The sequence below is a fragment of the Notothenia rossii genome (assembly GCF_949606895.1).
Source record: "Notothenia rossii genome assembly, chromosome: 1".
NCBI classification, from domain to species: Eukaryota; Metazoa; Chordata; class Actinopteri; order Perciformes; family Nototheniidae; genus Notothenia; species Notothenia rossii.
The window spans coordinates 83,523,688-83,544,212 of record NC_136912.1 but is presented as its reverse complement, the minus strand read 5'-3'; the positions used below and the strand labels follow the sequence as shown (position 1 = coordinate 83,544,212).

Sequence of the window (20,525 nt, the reverse complement as noted above, 5' to 3'; positions counted from 1 at the left end):
GAATATGTATGCTTTATTAATCGAACAGGTAACAATAAATGAGTGGCACCCATAGGTGGCACCTTATGACCTCTGAGTAGGACGCACCCATAATCCGCAGGGTTGTTTTTTAGCACCATGGTCAGCGACACGGTTGCTAGGTAGCTTCCCTGTGTTTGCATCAGCTAGTTGTGGCAGACGAGCTGCATCGAAACCTGACCCAAAAGTGTACGAAATATTCCTTGCGGCTTTGGTAAGCCTTTTCTTGCCCCTTATAGCTAGTTACGAGTTGAATATAATATGTGCTGACTTTATTTGTACGTTTTACAGTACACCAAACGTCATGCTATTACCAAATTGAGAATGCAAACTTCAGCACTTCATTCAGCTACCCCCTCTCTTAGGGAACGAATGGTTTAGCCCATGGACTCGCTCCAGCACACAAGAGGAATACAAGATACTGATTTTTTTGTCTGTCAACCAACGTCAGTTTTCAGTAGTAACACATCTTAAACACTGCCATATTGTTTATTATACACTCAGGACAGGGCTGTTTCTTTAAAAGAGGCCCCAGTGTCGCACTTAACGGCGTCTGTGTCGGTTGGATGTGACCAGCAGGGAGCTGCACTGCCTGGAATAAACAAGGTAACGTTAACGGGCTACTTCGCGTTCCCCTCTCCATCCTTTGCTAGGTAGTGCGGCTAGGCTAACTGTAGAGTAGCCCAGGGTCATCATGTTCCTTCTGAATCATTATACTGCATCTCATTCAGGAGTGTTTATTTCATTTCGATGTTACATTAACTGAAAAGGCCCTCGTTCACAGTGCAGTTAAACGTTAACGTTGCGGTAACGCTGCATTCGATGGAAAGCAACATTGCCAGATTGCTTCCTTGTGTGATCCTTCCACCTGACTTACAGTACACTAGTGGCTAGGTGAACGTGTGCTAACGCTTGCTTGCAACTTATTGCATACACCTGCTTACGTTTTGTGACATTACATTTTGTCAAGCAACAACAATATCCCGAAATATCTTGATATCCAAGATATAACATGCGTGTTTAAGAAATACATCTTGCACCAATCTTAAAATACAGACACTATTTATTAAAGGGGATGGCCTACTATCCTTACAGTGGTCTGGGACATACCATATTGCTTGCTTTGCTGTGACAAGCATATGTCTCTCGCTGCTTAGCTTCTTAGCTCAGGCTAGCTTTGCATCTATCTTGGTATGCAATACTTTAGCTGGCGTTTAGCTGTGGATGCTCATACCCTGGTTAATTACACGAGGGAGGTTGTTTGAAGAGCCGTTTGATTTAGAGGTCTGTTTGTAGTATTGTGTGCCACTTAGAAACCACATGCTGATAAAGCACCCTAGAGATGACCCATTCCTAAAGAGCAAGGGGATTACATAATAATAACAGCCTAACATATGCTTGGATGTATGGATGGCATCCTGGACCTATTTTAATCGATAAGGCGAGCGCCATATAGATAGAATATTCTATCTAATATAATAATAATATAATAATAGTAATTATATCTAATATTCTATCTATATTTCGCTGGATAAGGCTAATAAGAAGGATATGATATTTACAATATTTTATTTTCATTCAGGCTACATAACGCATTCTGCAATTGTTATTAAAGTTAAAGTTACTACAGGATTGTAGTGCTTATTCCAGCACAGCACCTACAGCATCAGAGCCAGTTGGTTTTTATTTGATTTATTATCTTTTATCGTTATAATAATAATAATGATAATACATACAAAAACAAACCAAATGGCCTACATGTTGTAGGTGCACTGCTGCAAACAGCACAAAAAACAAAGACTCAACTCAATTCAAAGACAGATTCATTTCGACAGGTTTACATTTTTGAATGACATGCCAAATGCACTACAGTTCATTTAATGTTTGTGTCAGCAGCTGGTTTGTTTGACCTGGTAGGCTTTGCTTGACAGGGGCATTCTCTTTTATCTGGCAATTGTCACACTAGCTTGGGTATACATTTAAACCAAGGTGTTTGATCAACATTTGAAGCCCTTTTTATATGTGTTGTTGCACTGTACACATTTCAAGCATACTTGGTTATAACAATGCATTGCTTTAAAACAAAATTCCCATTGCAATCGTAAGTTATTTGCCCTTCTTTGTCTTACAGAAAACAAGTTCAGGCAAGATTATAATTAATATAAATTATACACAAAAGTGGAATTTTACAATGGGACATTTTGCCAGTATCACTTTAGATTATTTCTGAAAAATTGAAGATTAGCATTCTGTTGTTTGTTGGTGTATTTCAGTATCCCGTGGGCTGACATCTCCCACACTAGCTCCTACTTATCTGGGAAAAGGCAGGAAGCCAGAGATGGGTCAGTGGTTGGAGCTAAGTTTAGATCCACTGGCAATTCTACACCAGATACTTTCCTGTGAGAGTAATCCGCAAACTCAGCTATCATTTTTCACTGGAAAACAAAGTGGTTGTAGCTGCAAAATAGATAATGAAAGGAAATAGTTTCTTGTAAAACATACTGCATTTTTGTGAACATTGGCACTGTGTCTTTAGAGTGTAAGACAATGTATAGTCCAAAGGATTTCTACTATTTAAAAAAAAAAAGCTCTATTTTCTAATTGAAAAGTATTTTGTTTACATTTGCTTTTCAAGGATGTGTAATAGTGCACCATGTCTTCTTCTTAGCTAGTGTCTTTGTCCGTTTGAATGGTGTTACATACCCTGAGGCACTGCTATACTATAGTGGCAAGAATGGCGCATACTGCATGTACAGAAAATAACTTGTGTCTGCAAATCCTGCTGACATAAGGCTAAGTGGTGGTTCCCCAAGCCTTTTTGTATTGATTCTGTATTTGACGACTGCTTTCAAGATGTAGTTTCATGTTAGGCAGGGAGAACATAAAACAAACCCTCCAGGGAAGTACCGCTGGCTGTTGAAGGGACTTGTGTAATAGGTGTGACACCGCTTGTCATAAATAAACAGTCTGCTGTTTTGATAAAGCTTTCTTCCTTGGCACCCTTATTGTAAAGCTATTTTTGCTGTCCTTCTGAAGTTGCTTTTGATATAAAAGGAAGTACCATTGTCTTAAGATAGAGGAATATGATAACAGTGAATATCTAGGAAGAGTTTTGCAATACTTGACTTCCGTATATATTAGTTTCAAAACATCTTTGTGATGTATTTTAAATTCTGCAGGCCGAATAAATATATATGAGAAGGGTGGCGTACAGTAATGAGACACATGTATTAACAACTTGTGCTGGATAATTCGACAAACATGCATAACAACACCCTAAAACACAGACAGGCTTTTGTCATGCCTTTAGGGCTTGTGTGACAGACAGTGATGCAGATGAGCAGCATGAAAAGCTGACTCTCTACAATGAGGCCTTTCTGTGTTGTGTGTGGCAAAGGGGAAGTGCATGAGATCAGCATCATTAGGAGCTGGGCCTATTCAGCTCTTCTCTGCTGTTGTGGCGCTTTGGCTCACTCTGTTGGAGAAGAAACGTCACTGCACCGGAGGATTAACAGTAGATACAGCGTATAGTGGAAGGGATTTAGTAAATATGTAATACTACACTGAAGGATTATTAATGATGATGCTAGCAGCAAAATATATTGCAATTACATTCTTTCAAAAAATTGTTTGAGTTTGTTTTAATGTTGTATTCCCTTACATCTCTAAAAAGTATAAAAAGTTGATAAATCAATTTAGCGAAAATTAATGCTATTAAAAAGTATCAAACGGCATTTTCCAAGGTATTACATTTTGTTGCTTGTTTTCAATAAGTATATACACATTGTCCAAAGAGTTTGTATTCTACAGTCTGCCTGAATGTAATCATTGCGTAGGTGTGTAGTGTGATTCTGTTTATTTTATTTATGGCATCCCGTTGGATTTGACGTCATCTGAACAGGACATCGCACGCTCACTGCTTGATAGCGCGCGAAGGTCCGTTTACGCCGGTTGTTAAACAACATCGTTATGGGGAAATGCAGGTTTGCGTCCAAATGGTTGGAAGATAAGGAGGAAGGACAATCAATACTGTATATAGTCAATGTGAGGTAAAGTGTGTCGCCAATGTAACCGGTTAAAACTCAAAGTGGCGATGAGGTCTTAAAATGTATGGAAATGGTCTTAAAAGGTATTACATTTGACTTCAGGATTCCTGCATATACCCTGTTAAAGAAACTTTTAATAAGGTGCAAACCTAACAGCAGCTACTGTCGCACATGCTTTTGCATAAAACACTATATACTTAACACGAAAGTGACAAATACAATTATTTTTATCTAAATTATTGTCTCTATTTAAATAATATATATTTTCTATTTTATGAACGGTAAGTACAATGAGCAGTGATAGGAGACTAATGGCATGCAACAACATTCACCGAGCTTATTTTACATCTGTGACATTACAACAGGATGTCCTGCTGAAATCCTTCTATCAGTCAGTGACACACTGTAGTCTGTTGTCCGATTACACTGAATTCTCACTTCTATTATGTGAATGCATGTAAAAGGCTCTCTTGCAGCTAATAACTACCACCAAGAGGAATGAGCAAAACAGGAAAGAGCCTCCCTCTGCTGGGTCATTGGCTACCAAATGGGCTCAACTGTGACCTTATATGGCAGTCAGGCAAACAAGCCTAGATAGGAATCTATGTTGACATTTCACTCTACGAACCGCAATGAATTCATTTTTTTCACATCACCAGAGAGTATCTTTGAAAACTACATTTCTATTTGCAAAATGTGCTTCTCTCTCAGTTATTTTCAAAGCTTCATTTTTGGCCATGGTAGTATATTAAATTGTAGCATTTAAGATTTGAAACAATGCGGTTAACATCAACAATAATTCTTAGTGACTTAATAGGAGATAATACAAATAACGTTCCAGTATGTCTACTTTTGTTGACAATACTGATGTTGAAAAAGAAACAAAAAAGAAGATAAAATCTAAATTCTGAAGATTCATAATCTGGCATTTTGCTAAATAATTAGGATTAACATTAGTCAAAGTACATTTTAATGTCAATTTTTCTGTGTGATTGTACAGACAGGGAGATCAAAATAACGTTTCCAACAATACAGAATACAATAATACAAATATGTATAAATATGTATATCCTCTATATATACAATCAACAGACTGTATACACATATGCACACATTAAGATAAAACACAACAATCAATATATACAAAATAACAAAATAACAGTCACTTCAATATGTTAAGGAATGTACATAGTGCAAGATTGTCCATAGCAGCGTAAAAAAGTGTCTGGTGCTGGAATTGAGTACTGCATTACAGCCCTGGTATTTTTTTCAAAGATAACTTGAATTAAGTGTAAAGTCATATGTTTGTTTTGAGTTCAGTGGCATTATATGTGCCCCCCCCCCCCCCCCCCCCCCTTGTTCCGGTGAGATTACATGACAGCGAGGTCCAGTGCTCCTATAGCGACAGTGCTTCCTGCCTCCTGTACACAGAGCCAGCACACCACTGGGATGTGGGGGCAGGTTATCACACAGCCTGCCTCACTTTATCACCCTGACTCTGTGTTGTTGCTCTCCCCCTCTGCGCTGATCTCATTCCAGTCTCTGTCCTCCCCCGGATCAATGTCTCGTGCTTACCACAGACAGACCCAGAGGCTGACAGTGAAGACCACTGTGTGATCAAGTCATGCGATTGGATTGTTTCCCTGTTCCAATTTGTCCAGTGGATGCTGATCGAATCGATAGGGTTGCTTTTTAAGTTAGCCTGTGTATCTGTACATGTGTACGTATGGGTAAGTAAGTAAAACATTTGAAAATAGGAAATGTGCTTTTCAGTTTTCTCACCACTAGAGGCTACTGTTGATCTCTGTATGAAAGGCAGAAGTGGCAACATAAGCAAGTGTGCTGTGCATATAACTGGTATATGGGATTATTAGTTTAGTCAGTTAAACTGCAAAGAAAAGTTAAAGATATAACTGTTATATATTTTCCCTTCTTGTATTTTAACTTTAAGAACTATTAAACTAATAATAATAATAAAGGAAAAATCAAAGCAGGCTAACATACATATACTATACTTGTTTTTCTCTTAACCCTCTCACAACACTTCAGATTGGTCCTCCAGTTGTTGTGGGCTAAATCCACTTGCATTGATAATTTCGCCTCAAATTGAGGCAGCTACTTGCACTATGTGACTTTAAAGGACCATAAGCAGCTGGAATTGTTCCAAGCATGTTTTATGTGTATGGATTCACTGTACAGACTCACAGAGATTCATACCCTGTGTGCAGTTTGAAGTCTCGGGGCCACCTCAATGCTGCTTTGTCTTAGTTCATTTAAAGAATTTGAAGCACCTGGACATGAGAGCACAGGGACAACACGATAACCTGCAAACATAGTCCCTCACTTGTTTTGAGGCAACATTGCTAATAACCATGAGTCACTATGCTGCCCCTACCAGAAATAAACGATGTGACAGGTCATCTCATGCAATGGTTGATTACCCCCAAAAGTGGTTAGACCACACACTCTGACTGCAGCCAAACAATAACAGAATTTGGCTGTTGACTGGTGTTAATTTCCCACACCACTTCATAGCCTGAAGCATCCTTTTAACAAACCACTGTAAAGACGCCATCTGTTTGAATGAAGTGACCTCTCAGCCATACAATGAATCCAAGCTGGCACCAGCATCACACACAGTGAGATTCTGCAAACCCTTCACCTGACAACCACATTAATATTTCACAATTGTTCCACGGAATACCAATTAGTCCAGTGAACGTCACACGGCTTTGGATTATTTCATTAGCAGTACTGCGGTGTCAGAGCTGTACAGAGCTCTCACTGAACTGTTGCGCTGGGTGTCAGGCTGACTGATGTAGCCTGTGATAGGCCTGCTAGCGGCTGCTGCGTTACATCAAAAGCATGTCCAATGCACTTCAGTTCGGTGAGAACATACACACAGACCCTTAGTGTGCACTGTACTCACCCCCTGAGCTTAATACTTAATACTTTTTTTCTTCTCTCCCACAGGCATTCCTATCCATCCCTCTGTCCATCCCCTCCCTCCCTCTCTCCTCTTGGGGCTGTATAGACCCTTGAGAGCCCTCCCCCTCCCACTCTTCCCCACCACTGCTGCCCCCTTTCTTACTCCCCTGCCTTCTGAGATTTTGCTACTGCCCTTTATGTTGCTGAGAGGCGCCAGGGAGATGCTCAGATGATCCATTGGGCCATCTCGAACAACATCGTCTATAGCCCAAGACAGTGAAGACTAACAACAGAGAGTGTGACAGAGCCCTTGGAGGGGCTGCGAGTACCCTGTGAGGCCCACCCGCACACCAAGCCTGGCTGAAAGCTCGGCTTGCCCCCTCATTCCTCCAGACTCTGAGATGCCCTCTCCTCCCAATGAAGGAGGTGAGTCCAAGAAGAGAGGTCCAACTCTCTCAGGACTGACAGAGTTATTCTGTTAGATGGTTACATGTTTTCTGCACACACACACACACCTGACCACCTGCTCATTTACCTGCCTGCCATCATCATCATACTATTCCCCCATGCATAGAAACTACACACACACACACACACACAACATTATGACACATGCAGCTATAGCATATACGCGCAATTTATTTGCACCCCAGCCCCATAAACAAAACTTACTAAATCCCCTGCAGACAGTGTCAAATATGTTACAATTCTCCGGCAACTCGTGCTCCCCTCCCAGTCCGGAGCACAAGCTGTGACTGAATCTAGTGTTGTTGTATGCCGTCTCTTCCTCCAGAGGATCAAGGAGCGTCCCCCGTGAACAGGCCATCTGTGGGCTCCTACCAGAGCAGTGGGAAGAGGAAGGTGCGCACCAAAAAGAAGAAAGGCACCATCTCCGCCAACATCACTGGCACCAAATATGAGATTGGTACAGTAAACTATTTCTAATGATTTTAATAAATGACAGTTTAACAACAATACATATACTGTATCCGTTGAATTAAGATAAAAATGTATCTGAAACAAGTTTGAAAAAAGAGGCGAAACCGAAACAGGACCATGCATCACTGAAATGTCAGTCTACAAAGATAAGACATCTTTTGATCAAAGAGTTTGTCTTAATGGAGCTAGTGCAGGATGAAAAGAGGCTTTCTTTGAGATGGGTGATGAAACCCTTTCATTGATGTATATTATCCTATTGATGTTTCTGTCAGAAAACAAGGTAGTGCTTGAAATGGTTTAGCAGTAGTATTCCTATTGTAGTTCCAGTGGTAGTATACCTTTACCTATTCATTTTGCAGTTAATTACTCACAGTTCTTAGATGTTGTTAGATGTGCTATTAACTTTCATACAAAGTAAAGGATAATTGTCTGGTACTTTTATGTCTGATCTTGCTAAATTGTGTACGCTAAGCCTGTACTCCAAAGCCTTACATTTCAACCTTCTATGTTTATATTTAAAGTTGGGTTGTCTTTCACGTAAGATAAGTGTAGTGTGTGACGCAGTGAATTGTAAATTCATTTTGGAAACAGCTCTCAGTATGACTCAGTCAGTCCATCAAAACACAGCAAATCTAATCACAATGTTATCTCAGCAATAAACAAAAATACACTGTAGATTTCACTCGCAACAATAACATCTAATTTTGCTGTGGTGGATTGTTTGAAGGAGACAGTTTTTATTTAATGTTTTAAATTAAACCTAATAGAGTAGCAGACCTGCAACAGTTCACACAGAGACAGCTCGGCCTTACATACAAACATAAATCTTTATTGAGGTAATTTAACTTGGCAGTGATGTTTTTTGAGAAGGGCAAACAGAAGCAGTAAGCACTCCTCACATGGACAGTATATGCCAGTGTGGCAGCTCCAGCTCTCAGGGGTGAACTACAACCTATGAAACTAAGGAGTCAGCAGCAGCAAGTACAAGTTGAGGGCTGCCTGGATCCTGTAGGTAGATGGGAGTCTAGCTGTGAGTTAGTTCGCTTGCTGTGACGAGACTCTCACAGTGGCCATTCTGAAAGCAGTGTGGAGCTATTAAGAAGGAAAATTAACACTAAGGGCCAGATGGATGGCTCATTTTTGCTGTTACCTTTTACGCAGCTGTATTTTGTTTTGTTTCGGAATTTATAGTATTGCAGGTATGGGTTAAAGGTCAGAGAAAATGCTGTTGGTTTGCTTTACACCCTCTGAGAAGGCAATGAACAATCTGGATCTAAGGATGACTGTTATATGAGACGTGTTAGAAAGGATTGATTACAGCTTGCACTAAGACCCTACTGGTAAATGTAAGCATAGACCCCCTGTTCCAGTTAGCAAAACACTGTTAGCCTCTACTGGCGTTAACAGATGGATGAAGTTGCATCGGAAACACCTTTTTCCCATTCAAGTGCCACCATGCAACATTAGGCAAGCCTTCTCCAGGTTTGTGAAGGCTTTCAAGAAATTAATGAATACCCTGTTTCGTTAGGGCATATGAATATTTCATTACTCACTGAATAATGAATAGTTGTCGGATGAATGTCCAAATGTGCTCGCCACCCATCTCTCATACTATGGGGTTTCCAGTGGGATTTGAATGCATTACAGACAATTAATTCATCTTTTTGAAGAGAAGCATTACGATTGGCTGCTCTGCAACCATTCCATTAATGGTAAATATTACTGTGAGCTTTTTTGATCTATTATCTCCTGGACGGATTCCTCTCTTAATGTCTGCAAAAACAGTAATGAAGCCCAGCAAAGAGTGAAATATTGATCCGTTCACTAGAAATATTTGATGCGTTGGTCAAAGTCACATCCTGGTCTATGAAGGCCTATGAGTGCTATTTTGGGGTCAAAAATAAAGGTCTAAGGAACCAGTGGAGGGGGGTAATATTCAGAGAAAATGAATATAGACTTTCTGAAATTAAAGTTATACAATTGTGACAAGTTAGTGAGAAGGTGCAACAGTATGTGACATGACTATATTCTTGAATCTGTTCATTGCATTGTAAATGCTGATCCACAAAATAAATCCCGTCTTCCAAACTACACTATGTTGTTTTCTTGTGAATTCGTCCAAATCACGACAATGTCTCTTCAAAGTTTGGATGCTTATAATAATGTGCTAATTCTGGGCTGAAAACTCTGTTTCCTTATTGCTAGATCAATCAACAAAGTATAATTTGATTAGGACATCAACTTCAGACATAATAAAAAGCAAGCGGTGGCGTCTGTGGTGAGATATGGTTTATCTAACCATGCAAATTCAAGCGATGTTGGTTCTTGACAAAAAACAAACATTTCCTGATTTCTTTTTAATGTAAATTTACAAATTGAACCCCCAATATTCCTCATTTTATTCCTAAGAATATTATGCCTCTTTGTCTTTGAGGACTTTCTGGTCATGGGTAAAACATGTTTTGAAATTACTGCAAAGTTAATTCTAATATTGTAATACGATCTAATGTGAATGTTTTTCCCCAGTTCGTATAGTCATCAACGAGGTGGACTACATCAAGGCCCGGGAAGATGATGAGACTGCCAACCTCATCTGGAATGACTCGGCCGTGCAGCATGAGAGAATCGCTGAGCTCAGGAACTATCAGGTACACGGCATGTCAAGTCAGCACACATTGTCCGGGAGACTCGTAGTCTTGAGCTAAGATATAACGAGTGAGAATAAGGGTGTCAGTTCCAATTGCTGCACTAAACAGGAAGAAAAACTGGATCTTAACCTTTACAGTACAGGAGCAGCCGAAGACCATGACACTAATCAGCTGGATGAATGTAAAATATATTATATGTTTTCTTAACCAGATTTTCAAAACAAAATCAGATGCCTCTAATTTGTATAGCACTGGTAAGGTGAAGAAGGATTTAACCTTACATGAAAAGATGTAGAGGAAATGAAACCGTAGACCAAAGAGAAAGGTCATAATATAACGAAACAAACATGACAGCTACCGCAACCCTTCCGTGCTTAGAGAATATTATTTGAACCTCTTTTGCTTTAAAGAAAACCAAATCCCTTCTTTAAAAAACACTCATTTGGTTAGAGAGGGACAAACACGACACCACTTTCTGCAGATTCTTCACACAATCACAGCAGTTATTGACATTCTTATAGAAAGCGCAATCCACTTATCAGAGTGATGCCTTTCTCCCAAGCCTTTAAGAAATGTTCACTCAAATGTTATGAAATCTGAACTGTAACAAAATAATTAATTAAAGGTGACCTATCATGCAAAATGCACTTTTGTACGTCTTTTATACATGAACATGTGTCCCCCGGTGTTCCAGGGAACTCACCAAGTGTCAGAAAACACAACCCTCTCTATTTTCCTCCATACCCAAATCTCTAAAAAAGGGGCTGCAACGGATCTGATACAGACTGATCCAGATTTGAACACTTCTATGACGTCACAGAAGTGGCGCTACGGCTATTGGGCCAACTCCACCAATCAGGAGGAGACAGCCACGGACATTGCCGTTCGAAAGCGCTGGAGACGCTGTAGTACATATGCCAGGCCTGTAGATGGTGCTGTTCTCACAGAATCAGCCCATGCAAAGACAGTGTTAAATTGAGCTAAATGAGGAATGGCTAAAATGCATGATCTGTTTGGTATTTTGAAAAATAAAAAGTATAAATATGCCTTATATAAAGTAGGTATGGTCCTACACTATATTATTCAAATATAGCATGATAGGTCCACTTTAAGTTATTGTCAAATTTCAAACTGCAATTAGAGACAAATCATAACATCTGTATCACAGGATCTTTACTTCTATAATGTATGTTTGCACACCAATCTGCCTTAAATGACGTTTTTTTGTAGAAATAAAAGAATAGGTAAAGGAAAATATAATGAAAAAGAAGATTAGACCAGATGAAAGGGGACAGCGTATAGAGACATTTGGGACAGATGGAGCTGCAAGAAGATTAGGTTTAAAGTAATGATAGTAGAATGAAATAAAATAGAATGGAAGGAAATGAAATAGGTGAAGCTGGACGTAAGACTCTGGATGTGTCCATGTGCTTTCCCTTAGACCCTGGGAGGTAAGAGGCCGGCAGTAGATAGAGAAGAGAGGTGGACAGAGAGAGAGGGAACAACAGAGCGTACACAGAAACAGATAGAAAGATTGACAGGTCGACTGACAAGTTGTGAGCAGCAGGGAGTGGGAGGCAGGTTTCACATGTCACTAGTGATGATGACAAGACGGGCCTAAACAACAAAGCTAGCTCTGAGTTCTGTGTACTCGTCTGAAAGTGATCTTACCTCTGTTTGACCCCCCCTGTCCTGCTGACTGAACTTGCCGCCGCTGCTCCCCCTTAGCTCCGAGCGTTAGCCATCCATCTTCCCGATCGCTTATTTGATTAGACCGGGCACTAATGATCGATTAAATCACAGACAGGAAGGAGTATGGCTTGTTAGGACAGGGGCAGCCAGAGTTCAGCAAAGTAGATTGAATATTACAAATACTGTAACAGCTTAACGTGTAGCAATGCGGCTAATGTTTTACCATAGAGCTGGTGATTTGCTGTCAATTGTTTTCACTTGCTCTCTCGCGCTGCTGTGCTGTTTCATGTGATCATTTCTCAGAAGAAAAGTAGAAGTCCCTCAACAATTGGTTTTGATTTCCCCTCACAAGCCACGTCGTCTCGCGGCATTGGCATAATTGTGCAATCTCTTCCGAATCCCTAATTACGTCTGTCTCGTTTGGATAATAATCACAGGATCCTTTTACACTCTGCGTTCTTGTTTTTTTCTCCCTCTGCTTCTCTCTCTCTCTCCCTCTTTTGATTCTTTCCTTTTTTCCGCCCATTTAGTGATGTACTGTGAGAGTTTGCTGTCAAGTTTCAGTTCATACGAGCCTAATTAACGCCCCTGTTCAGGCTCATTTGGTCAAAGAATACAGAAAACCCAGAGTTTTTCCTTTACCCCCCTTTCAGCGCATTCAAAGCAATTCATTCAACTGTCACTGCAGGAGCTTGCGATGCAGAACCAATTACCTCGGCCCCTCGGAGTTGAGATTGATCGTGTTTTTTTTTTCTCGCCTCTTCCCTCCCCAACCTTTAAAGTATAAAAAAAACACGGTAAACTAAATAAGGGTTGAGAAAGGTCTCAGCGTCACCTTTTTGTTTTGAGTCCGTAATTGGGCATAAATGTCAGAACATTGTAAGCTCACTTCAGGTTGCTGCCTTTAATGTGCTCATTTTTATGAAGGGGTGGGGGTGGAATTGAGTGGCGTAATGGCCCTAACAACATTATTATGTCTGCCTGTCCCTTTGCAGAGAATTAACCATTTCCCTGGCATGGGCGAAATCTGCCGGAAAGACTGCCTAGCAAGAAACATGTCCAAGTAAGTTTTCAAATGAGAGTCCTTTGGTTCAGATGTGCAAAAACAAAAGAATGTCAAAGCTCGATTTGTAGCCAGCTGGCACTCTAATAAGTCACAACTGTGTACTTGTAGCGTCATTACATTACATCATTACAAGCCGAACGAGTAAAAGTAACTACTGTAAAAGCATAAAATGAATCTTTACTGTGAATAAAAAATGCACGTTATCGTTCAAAATAAGTGCAAGACTGTAGATGGTTTAAAATGATGCTTTACTCCCACACACACCCCTTTCTTTTCTTCTTCAGAATGATCAAGTCCCAGTCTCAAGAGTACAGCTTCATACCCAAAACCTGGATCTTCCCCGCAGAGTACACTCAGTTCCAGAATTATGTCAAGGAGCTACGCAGGAAACGCAAGCAGAAGACCTTCATCGTCAAACCCGCCAACGGAGCCATGGGTCACGGGTAGGTCACGAAAGCCGAGGCATGAAAGAGAACGAGAGAGACTGATGCAGGAACTAAACAACATACTGAGGGGGCGAAATTAGCACTAGAGAAAATAGAGGACAAGCACAACACAACAAGGCAATAAGAGGTGTGTGACCCTGATGTGGGTGTCAATGGAAATATCATTATGGCTGGGATCAGGTTGAGTAGATGAGATGAGAGGGTGTGGTGAATCACAACAGTTGTTGGCCACACACACACACACACACACACACACACACACACACACACACACACACACACACACACACACACACACACACACACACACACACACACACACACACACACACACACACACACACACACACACACACACACACACACACACACACACACACACACACACACACACACACACACACACGTGATTATTGGATTCCTTTATGAGGCATCATCAGCAGGGACCACTCAGACTAGAAAATGGACCAATGGCCATGGCTGCTGCAGTGGAATCTGTCTCACAATAGCATCTCTTTATCAAAAGACGAGCAGGCTGTGGTACATGAATGCATATTTCATGCTTGAAGCCCCGTGAGGTGAGAGGTTATTTCAGGTTGTGATGTCACATCTCTATGGCATGTTTTCACTATTCTGACTGTTGTCATCGTGAAGTATTTAGAAAATCAGTAAAAAGGCATGGTGACATGGTGATGCCTTGATACTGACTATTTACCAATTTATTAGGTACAGCTATGCACTTTAAAGTTATCAAGTGTTCAACTCAATTGTTCAATCGCTCAACCCAACTGATGTGAAGCTTTTGTCCAAATGTGTGTCAATATGGGTGGAAACAAAAACATTACAAAACAAAGTTTACCAAGAGTTGAATTGGCCGCCCTTTGACAAAGTGTCAACAAAAGTGATCATCTTTAGCCTGGGTGGGCATGGGGGGGTTGTTATTTTAAGTGCCTTTGCTTAGAGAAAAGCCTGTTGAGCTGGTTTGTTCATTTATTACAAAAAAACAAGAAGAAAGAAGAAATCTCTCAGGTGATTTGGGCCTCTGCTCAGACTTTTGATCTGTATAATAGACTAAAACAATTGCTGAAGAACAGAAGTGGTCACTTAAACAAGTATCCTACATCGTTTCTAAAATGAACACATTAACTCTTTCGAATGTTCTATGTATGAGCCATAGCCAACTCATTTGAAAGCCAAAACAGAATTCCACTGAGATGTGATTTGACCTGTGTGGAGGTCAAGCCTGCACAGACATGACTAAAATAAAGTGGAAAATGCCAAGTGTTTTCTGGTTCAAAGTTTGAAGTGTGGTTGGTTTCGCAAATAATTCAGTATCACAAAATTAAGTATAAGACAGGCCAAACTCAATATTAGCATTTGCTACAGTATAACTTAAATAAAGTGGAAAATGCCAAGTGTTTTCTGGTTCAAAGTTTAAAGTGGGGTTGGCTTTGAAAATAATTCAGTATCATACAATTAAGTACAAGACAGGCCAAACTCAATATTAGGATTTGCTACTATTTGTATGTCGCACATAGTTCTCTTAAAAACACTTCAGACTATTTTGAAACTGCCCAGATTTCAAAACATTATGAAGCAAGTATTTTCTTTCATTTCTTATTCTTTAAAAAATGTGATCCCTGTAGTGCATGTGTAAAGAAATAACCTTGGATTGCATATATCACTGGCACCAATAGGTGGGGATATTGAAGTACAAATAGCTTACTGTGCTTCACCTCTCCCTCGAATTCTCTTTGAATTTGTCCTTTCTGGTATAATGTGGGCATTACTTTTAACTCCATGCTGCACTAAGCCCTTATTTATTAAAGAATAAAAGGCAACAAAGGCTGAATCATAGCAATATATTAAGAATATGAAAGATGATGAGTTTAGTTCGACCACTCAACGGCGGGCGGCTCACAAGATTAGATTTTTTTCGCATGGTGTGACGAGGCAGGAAATTAAGTTATATCTCCCCCCTGCAATTTATTTTTCCGTCGGCCAACTAAATGAAGTTATTGTTTGTGTCTGAAGCTCAGCTTGTTATAAGGGAAACAAAATAAAAGCGCGTGCAGGGCTTAAAAAGGCGAGATCCCCTCCGGTGCCAAATTAAATAGGCAGGGGAGAGTGGGCTGTGATTATCTGACACCACAGCTCATCAATCATGTCGTCTTCTCCTCAGCTACTCCTCCTTGACTAACTAACACCGTTAACCCTGTCCTCATCACTCAACTCGCTGCCTCACTGTTAGGAGGGCCCTCACATTGTTGGTCAATGTACCATCAACTGGTCCATGTTATTTTCTGTTCCAAGATATAAGCAGGCCAATGAAATGATCCGTTATAATACGAGAGCATTAAAGTAGAGTGCTGAATTGTGATGAGGAATGATGGATAAACCTGAGAGTAACAACAACATCACACTACAGCAACTGGGACAATTGTATCAAACCTCTGAAGGGAACTGCTGAACAAAAACAATAACCTGAAAGGCAATACCTGATCCCAATCTGGATTCACACTTAGAAGCTCATCAACAATGCTCCAGTGTTTTTGCGTCCACTGAGCGGGTGAATTCTAATGTTAAATAACAACCTCATATACTGCACTGTTCCCAGGATACTGTATGTGCTGGCTGTCATTAAAGAGCATTACAATGTTTGCCCTCCGGGGGCTTGGTGCCACAATATCTTACTACCTCAAAGTGTACTTTTTGAACAATCAACTCTTTACATCTTGGCTAAATATTGTGTGTCTGTGTGTGTGTGTGTGTGTGTGTGTGTGTGTGTGTGTGTGTGTGTGTGTGTGTGTGTGTGTGTGTGTGTGTGTGTGTGTGTGTGTGTGTGTGTGTGTGTGTGTGTGTGTGATGTAGCCTTCCAGGCAGAGCATGTAACTAATTTAGGCCAAGTCTGCCTTAACTATGAATGATGGTGATACAGGTCAGATGCAATGCCTCTGCATAGTGGGAGATTGTTTAGAAACGACCCCTCACCCTCGCTGCACATATACATACTCCCACACACATGTGAACAGACATACGCTCTTACGTTCACAAAGTTTTTAAAATATTGCCCCTCACCCTTGCGTGCACAGCCACATCGCTGCACACAAACTAACACAACTCATTCTTGAGTCCAGCTAGCAATGGCCTGCGTACTATAATGCCTGAGTGCCAGTGACATGAGACCAAAGCAAAAGAATTAGAGTGGAGGTTGAACCGGAGTGCAATGTCTGCTCCTATTAACCTGCACACAGCTGAAAGACCCGGCCAAAGCATTTGATGCACTATGCCATTCAGAGAAGGCAGAGTTTGGCTTCTGGAAATCACAATGTTCTCCAGATTCTAACTGGGTATTTCTCAGACAAACCAGCATTTGTGTAGTACCTGTCTGTTTTTTGCGAATTTATTTTTCAGCTGTTTTATTTAGCCAGGCAATGAACAGAATAACAAAAGTTTGGAATGCTCAAAGTACCTCAGAGCCAAACAGCTTGTCCGGCTCAAACTAGACCTAAGGCGTGCTGAGCGAACTCATTAACATATGTTTTCAGCAAAGTTTCTGTAGCAGGGCAAGGTCACGTCAATACCATCAGGGCACAATGGCTCTGACCCTGTCACTCATAAGGGCTAAACCTCTTCATTGTTATTGCAAGAGTCATTCTATGCAGTAAGGACGTTCTCCTTCTGATTGCATCTATTGCTCATACTGATACTTACTGTCCATTGCTCCAAAAGGTCATCTTGGATTGTGATGACTGAAAGCTTCGCCATTATTGGCAGATAAGGCACCAGAGTTAAATAGCCCCAACTTTTCCAGATGATTAAACATGAAAGATTATGCGGGACCCCATCAAATCTGTATACTGTTTGGCATAGTTTTTGCTTCAACATGTATATAAGACATTGCCAATGTCATCAATCATGTTCATGGTCCTTTCTATGTTGCCATCTATCATTTTTTCAATTATCTTTTTCGTCTGTCTTTGCCATATTTTATTATGCTGCTGACGACACCCCAATTTCCCCCCTGAGGATTAATAAAGTTTCCGTCCATCCAGGATCTCACTTATCCGTAACTGTGAGAAGCTGCCAGCCCACGAGCACTTCATCGTTCAGGAGTACCTGGACAAGCCCTTCCTGATGGAGGGCTACAAGTTTGACCTGCGCATCTACATCCTCGTCACTTCCTGCGACCCGCTCCGTATTTTCCTCTACAACGACGGCCTGGTTCGCATGGGCACAGAGAAGTACCATGCACCCAGTGAGGCCAACCTGGTGAGTCACAGACATAGTACTACTAAAAAAGAATAATTGGTTGTGTAGAATTGTTCAAAAATGAAAATAGAAAGTGCCTCACAGAAGCAGCACATGATCATAAACACTTATCTTAACAGACTAATAACAGGACAAACATCTTTATCTGATTGCTTTTTGTGCAGTCCCATTTGATGAGTTGTAGGAATAAGTACAACCGTTCATGTATACAGTACTTAGTGTGTGGCCATTCAGAAGAGACAGATAGTAGAAGAAGAGCTATAAAGAGTAATCCAAGGCCTGAAAGATTCATTCATGCTGTTGACATTTAAATTCTTAATCAAGAATGTCCACAAAGAAAGTATGCACCTGTATGCACAGAGCCATCTAGCACCAGCATACATAACATTTATATAACCACATTAACAAAAGATGTTTCCATTTTTATAGAGTGATGAAATCATAAAAAATGACGGCTCACATTTGAAGCTTGATTTGAATACATCGAAAAAAGCTTTGAATATAAAACAAAATGACATCCGAAGCGGCCTTAAGTAGAAGTACATTTGCAGAAAAATGTATTTGCCATGCTCGTCGGAGCCATGGCCTTTTGCAACTCAACAAAATCAAATTCGACACACAAACACACTGGGGGACAGAGGTTAGGAAACACAGTGTAATCTCCGTATGATCACACAAACATGCATGTACTCATATACACAGTCAACAGAGCCAACAACTGTTGTGTTCACACACCCAGACACACACACACACACACACACACACACCCAGACACAGACACAGACACACACCCAGACACAGACACAGACACACACACACACACACACACACACACACACACACACACACACACACACACACACACACACACACACACACACACACACACACACACACACACACACACACACACACACACACACACACACACACACACACACACACACACACACACACACACACACACACACACACACACACACACACACACACACAGATTGGGCAAGCAGGCATACTGTATGCACACAGCTGAGCGCAAATGTCCATATGCCAGATGTCTCCAGTAATATCAACCCGTTCATATTTGCCTTGAGGTTCTGCACCTGCTGAAGCACAGTTTGTGGCTGATGATGAGATGTAAAAGCACACACACACAGCTCCCTATCAAGCGTGATGCTTATCTACAATATGAACACACGCTCACATCGACATATGGACCCCCTCCCGCGACACAAATGCGTATTGTCTTACCCAGTCTGTGGCACATGATGGAGTGAGGCGTGCCATGGAGATGCATATTCAATCCCACAGAGAGTGGCTCCTAGACAGCTATCATGGGCTGGAGTGGCCTCCGGTCACGGCGTTATTACCTTGTAGGCTAAGGACAAAGATGTATTGTCTTCAACTGTGAAGGATAGTGTGTAAAGAGAGGGATGTGCATTAGCACATTTTAGCCAGGCTCTGTTTGAACTGTGGGGCTCTGACTTATCTTATCACTGAGTGCTTGAGATTTCAGGGCTCTATGATTATAAGCTTGTTCTGCTGTTGCGCTCTTTATCTGTCAATCCCATAAGAGTATAAGAACCAGCGTTAGAACAGAGCATTGATCATTCCCATAACACAGTCAGCTGTTCTTCACTTCTCTTACTACATTTCTTACCCTCTTTAGTAATTTCCTAGGGACACATTTGTGATGTTTTTTCTTTTTCCATTATTTTTGTCTACACATATTACTAAGGAGAAAAGGCTTTACTTTACAATGTGTGTATGTGCAGTCAGGGAATAATGCATGAATACCCTTGAGGACATAGTTTCCTGTGATGATTATCATCACTGAGTAAGGTATACTTTTACTAAAGAGCACCATCAAAGGTACAACAGCCATCTGAGTATAACATATACCCCATGTATTAAAATAAAATGTCATTTCATATACAATTGCACTTGCTTCAATGGAGATATTTGCAGCTATTAGTATTATAATGTGGTTACATTGGGTAAACAGGAGCTTCATTTCTTCTTCAGCCCAGTAAATAAAGGAATTCAGTGGAAAGAAGACAAGAATGATTTGTATGCAACAACAAACAAAACATGCCATCTGGTGCAAATAGATGCATGTTCTCTCTGCATGCTGTTGCTATGACATTCAGTTATTACTGTTATCACAGCTTATAGCAAGACGTTTACTTGTTTTACAAGTACACCCAAGACCAGTGACTCTACATCTGGTCAAATTGTATTTTTGATTCAAATAAAAGGACACAACTTCGTTATTTAAATATTGGTAGTAATGCACCAGTATCAGCAGCCCCTTAAAGCCAGATCTGTGTTCCTACTGTATGAAAGAGACATCTCATGTAGTCATCAAATACATCTGGAAATCCTTACTGTCAGGTTTAAACATGCATACGTTGATAATGCATCAAGGCCCTCCTAACTCCAGTTTCTCTCCACAGAGCCAGCTCTACAT

General features: G+C 40.7%; 1 protein-coding gene across 1 annotated transcript in view; it reads left to right on the top strand.

The window, feature by feature from the left end:
- The first annotated feature begins 394 nt into the window (after window positions 1–394).
- Window positions 395–20,525, top strand: part of ttll7 (tubulin tyrosine ligase-like family, member 7) — a 69,253-nt gene continuing 49,122 nt past the window's right edge. Inside the window, exons 1-8 of the mRNA XM_079650710.1 lie at window positions 395–624; window positions 7,038–7,418; window positions 7,786–7,917; window positions 10,458–10,579; window positions 13,267–13,334; window positions 13,622–13,780; window positions 17,839–18,055; window positions 20,512–20,523. Of these exons, the coding sequence (XP_079506836.1) occupies window positions 7,394–7,418; window positions 7,786–7,917; window positions 10,458–10,579; window positions 13,267–13,334; window positions 13,622–13,780; window positions 17,839–18,055; window positions 20,512–20,523 (735 nt within the window). The 5' untranslated portion in view covers window positions 395–624; window positions 7,038–7,393. The remainder of the gene's footprint in view (window positions 625–7,037; window positions 7,419–7,785; window positions 7,918–10,457; window positions 10,580–13,266; window positions 13,335–13,621; window positions 13,781–17,838; window positions 18,056–20,511; window positions 20,524–20,525) is intronic.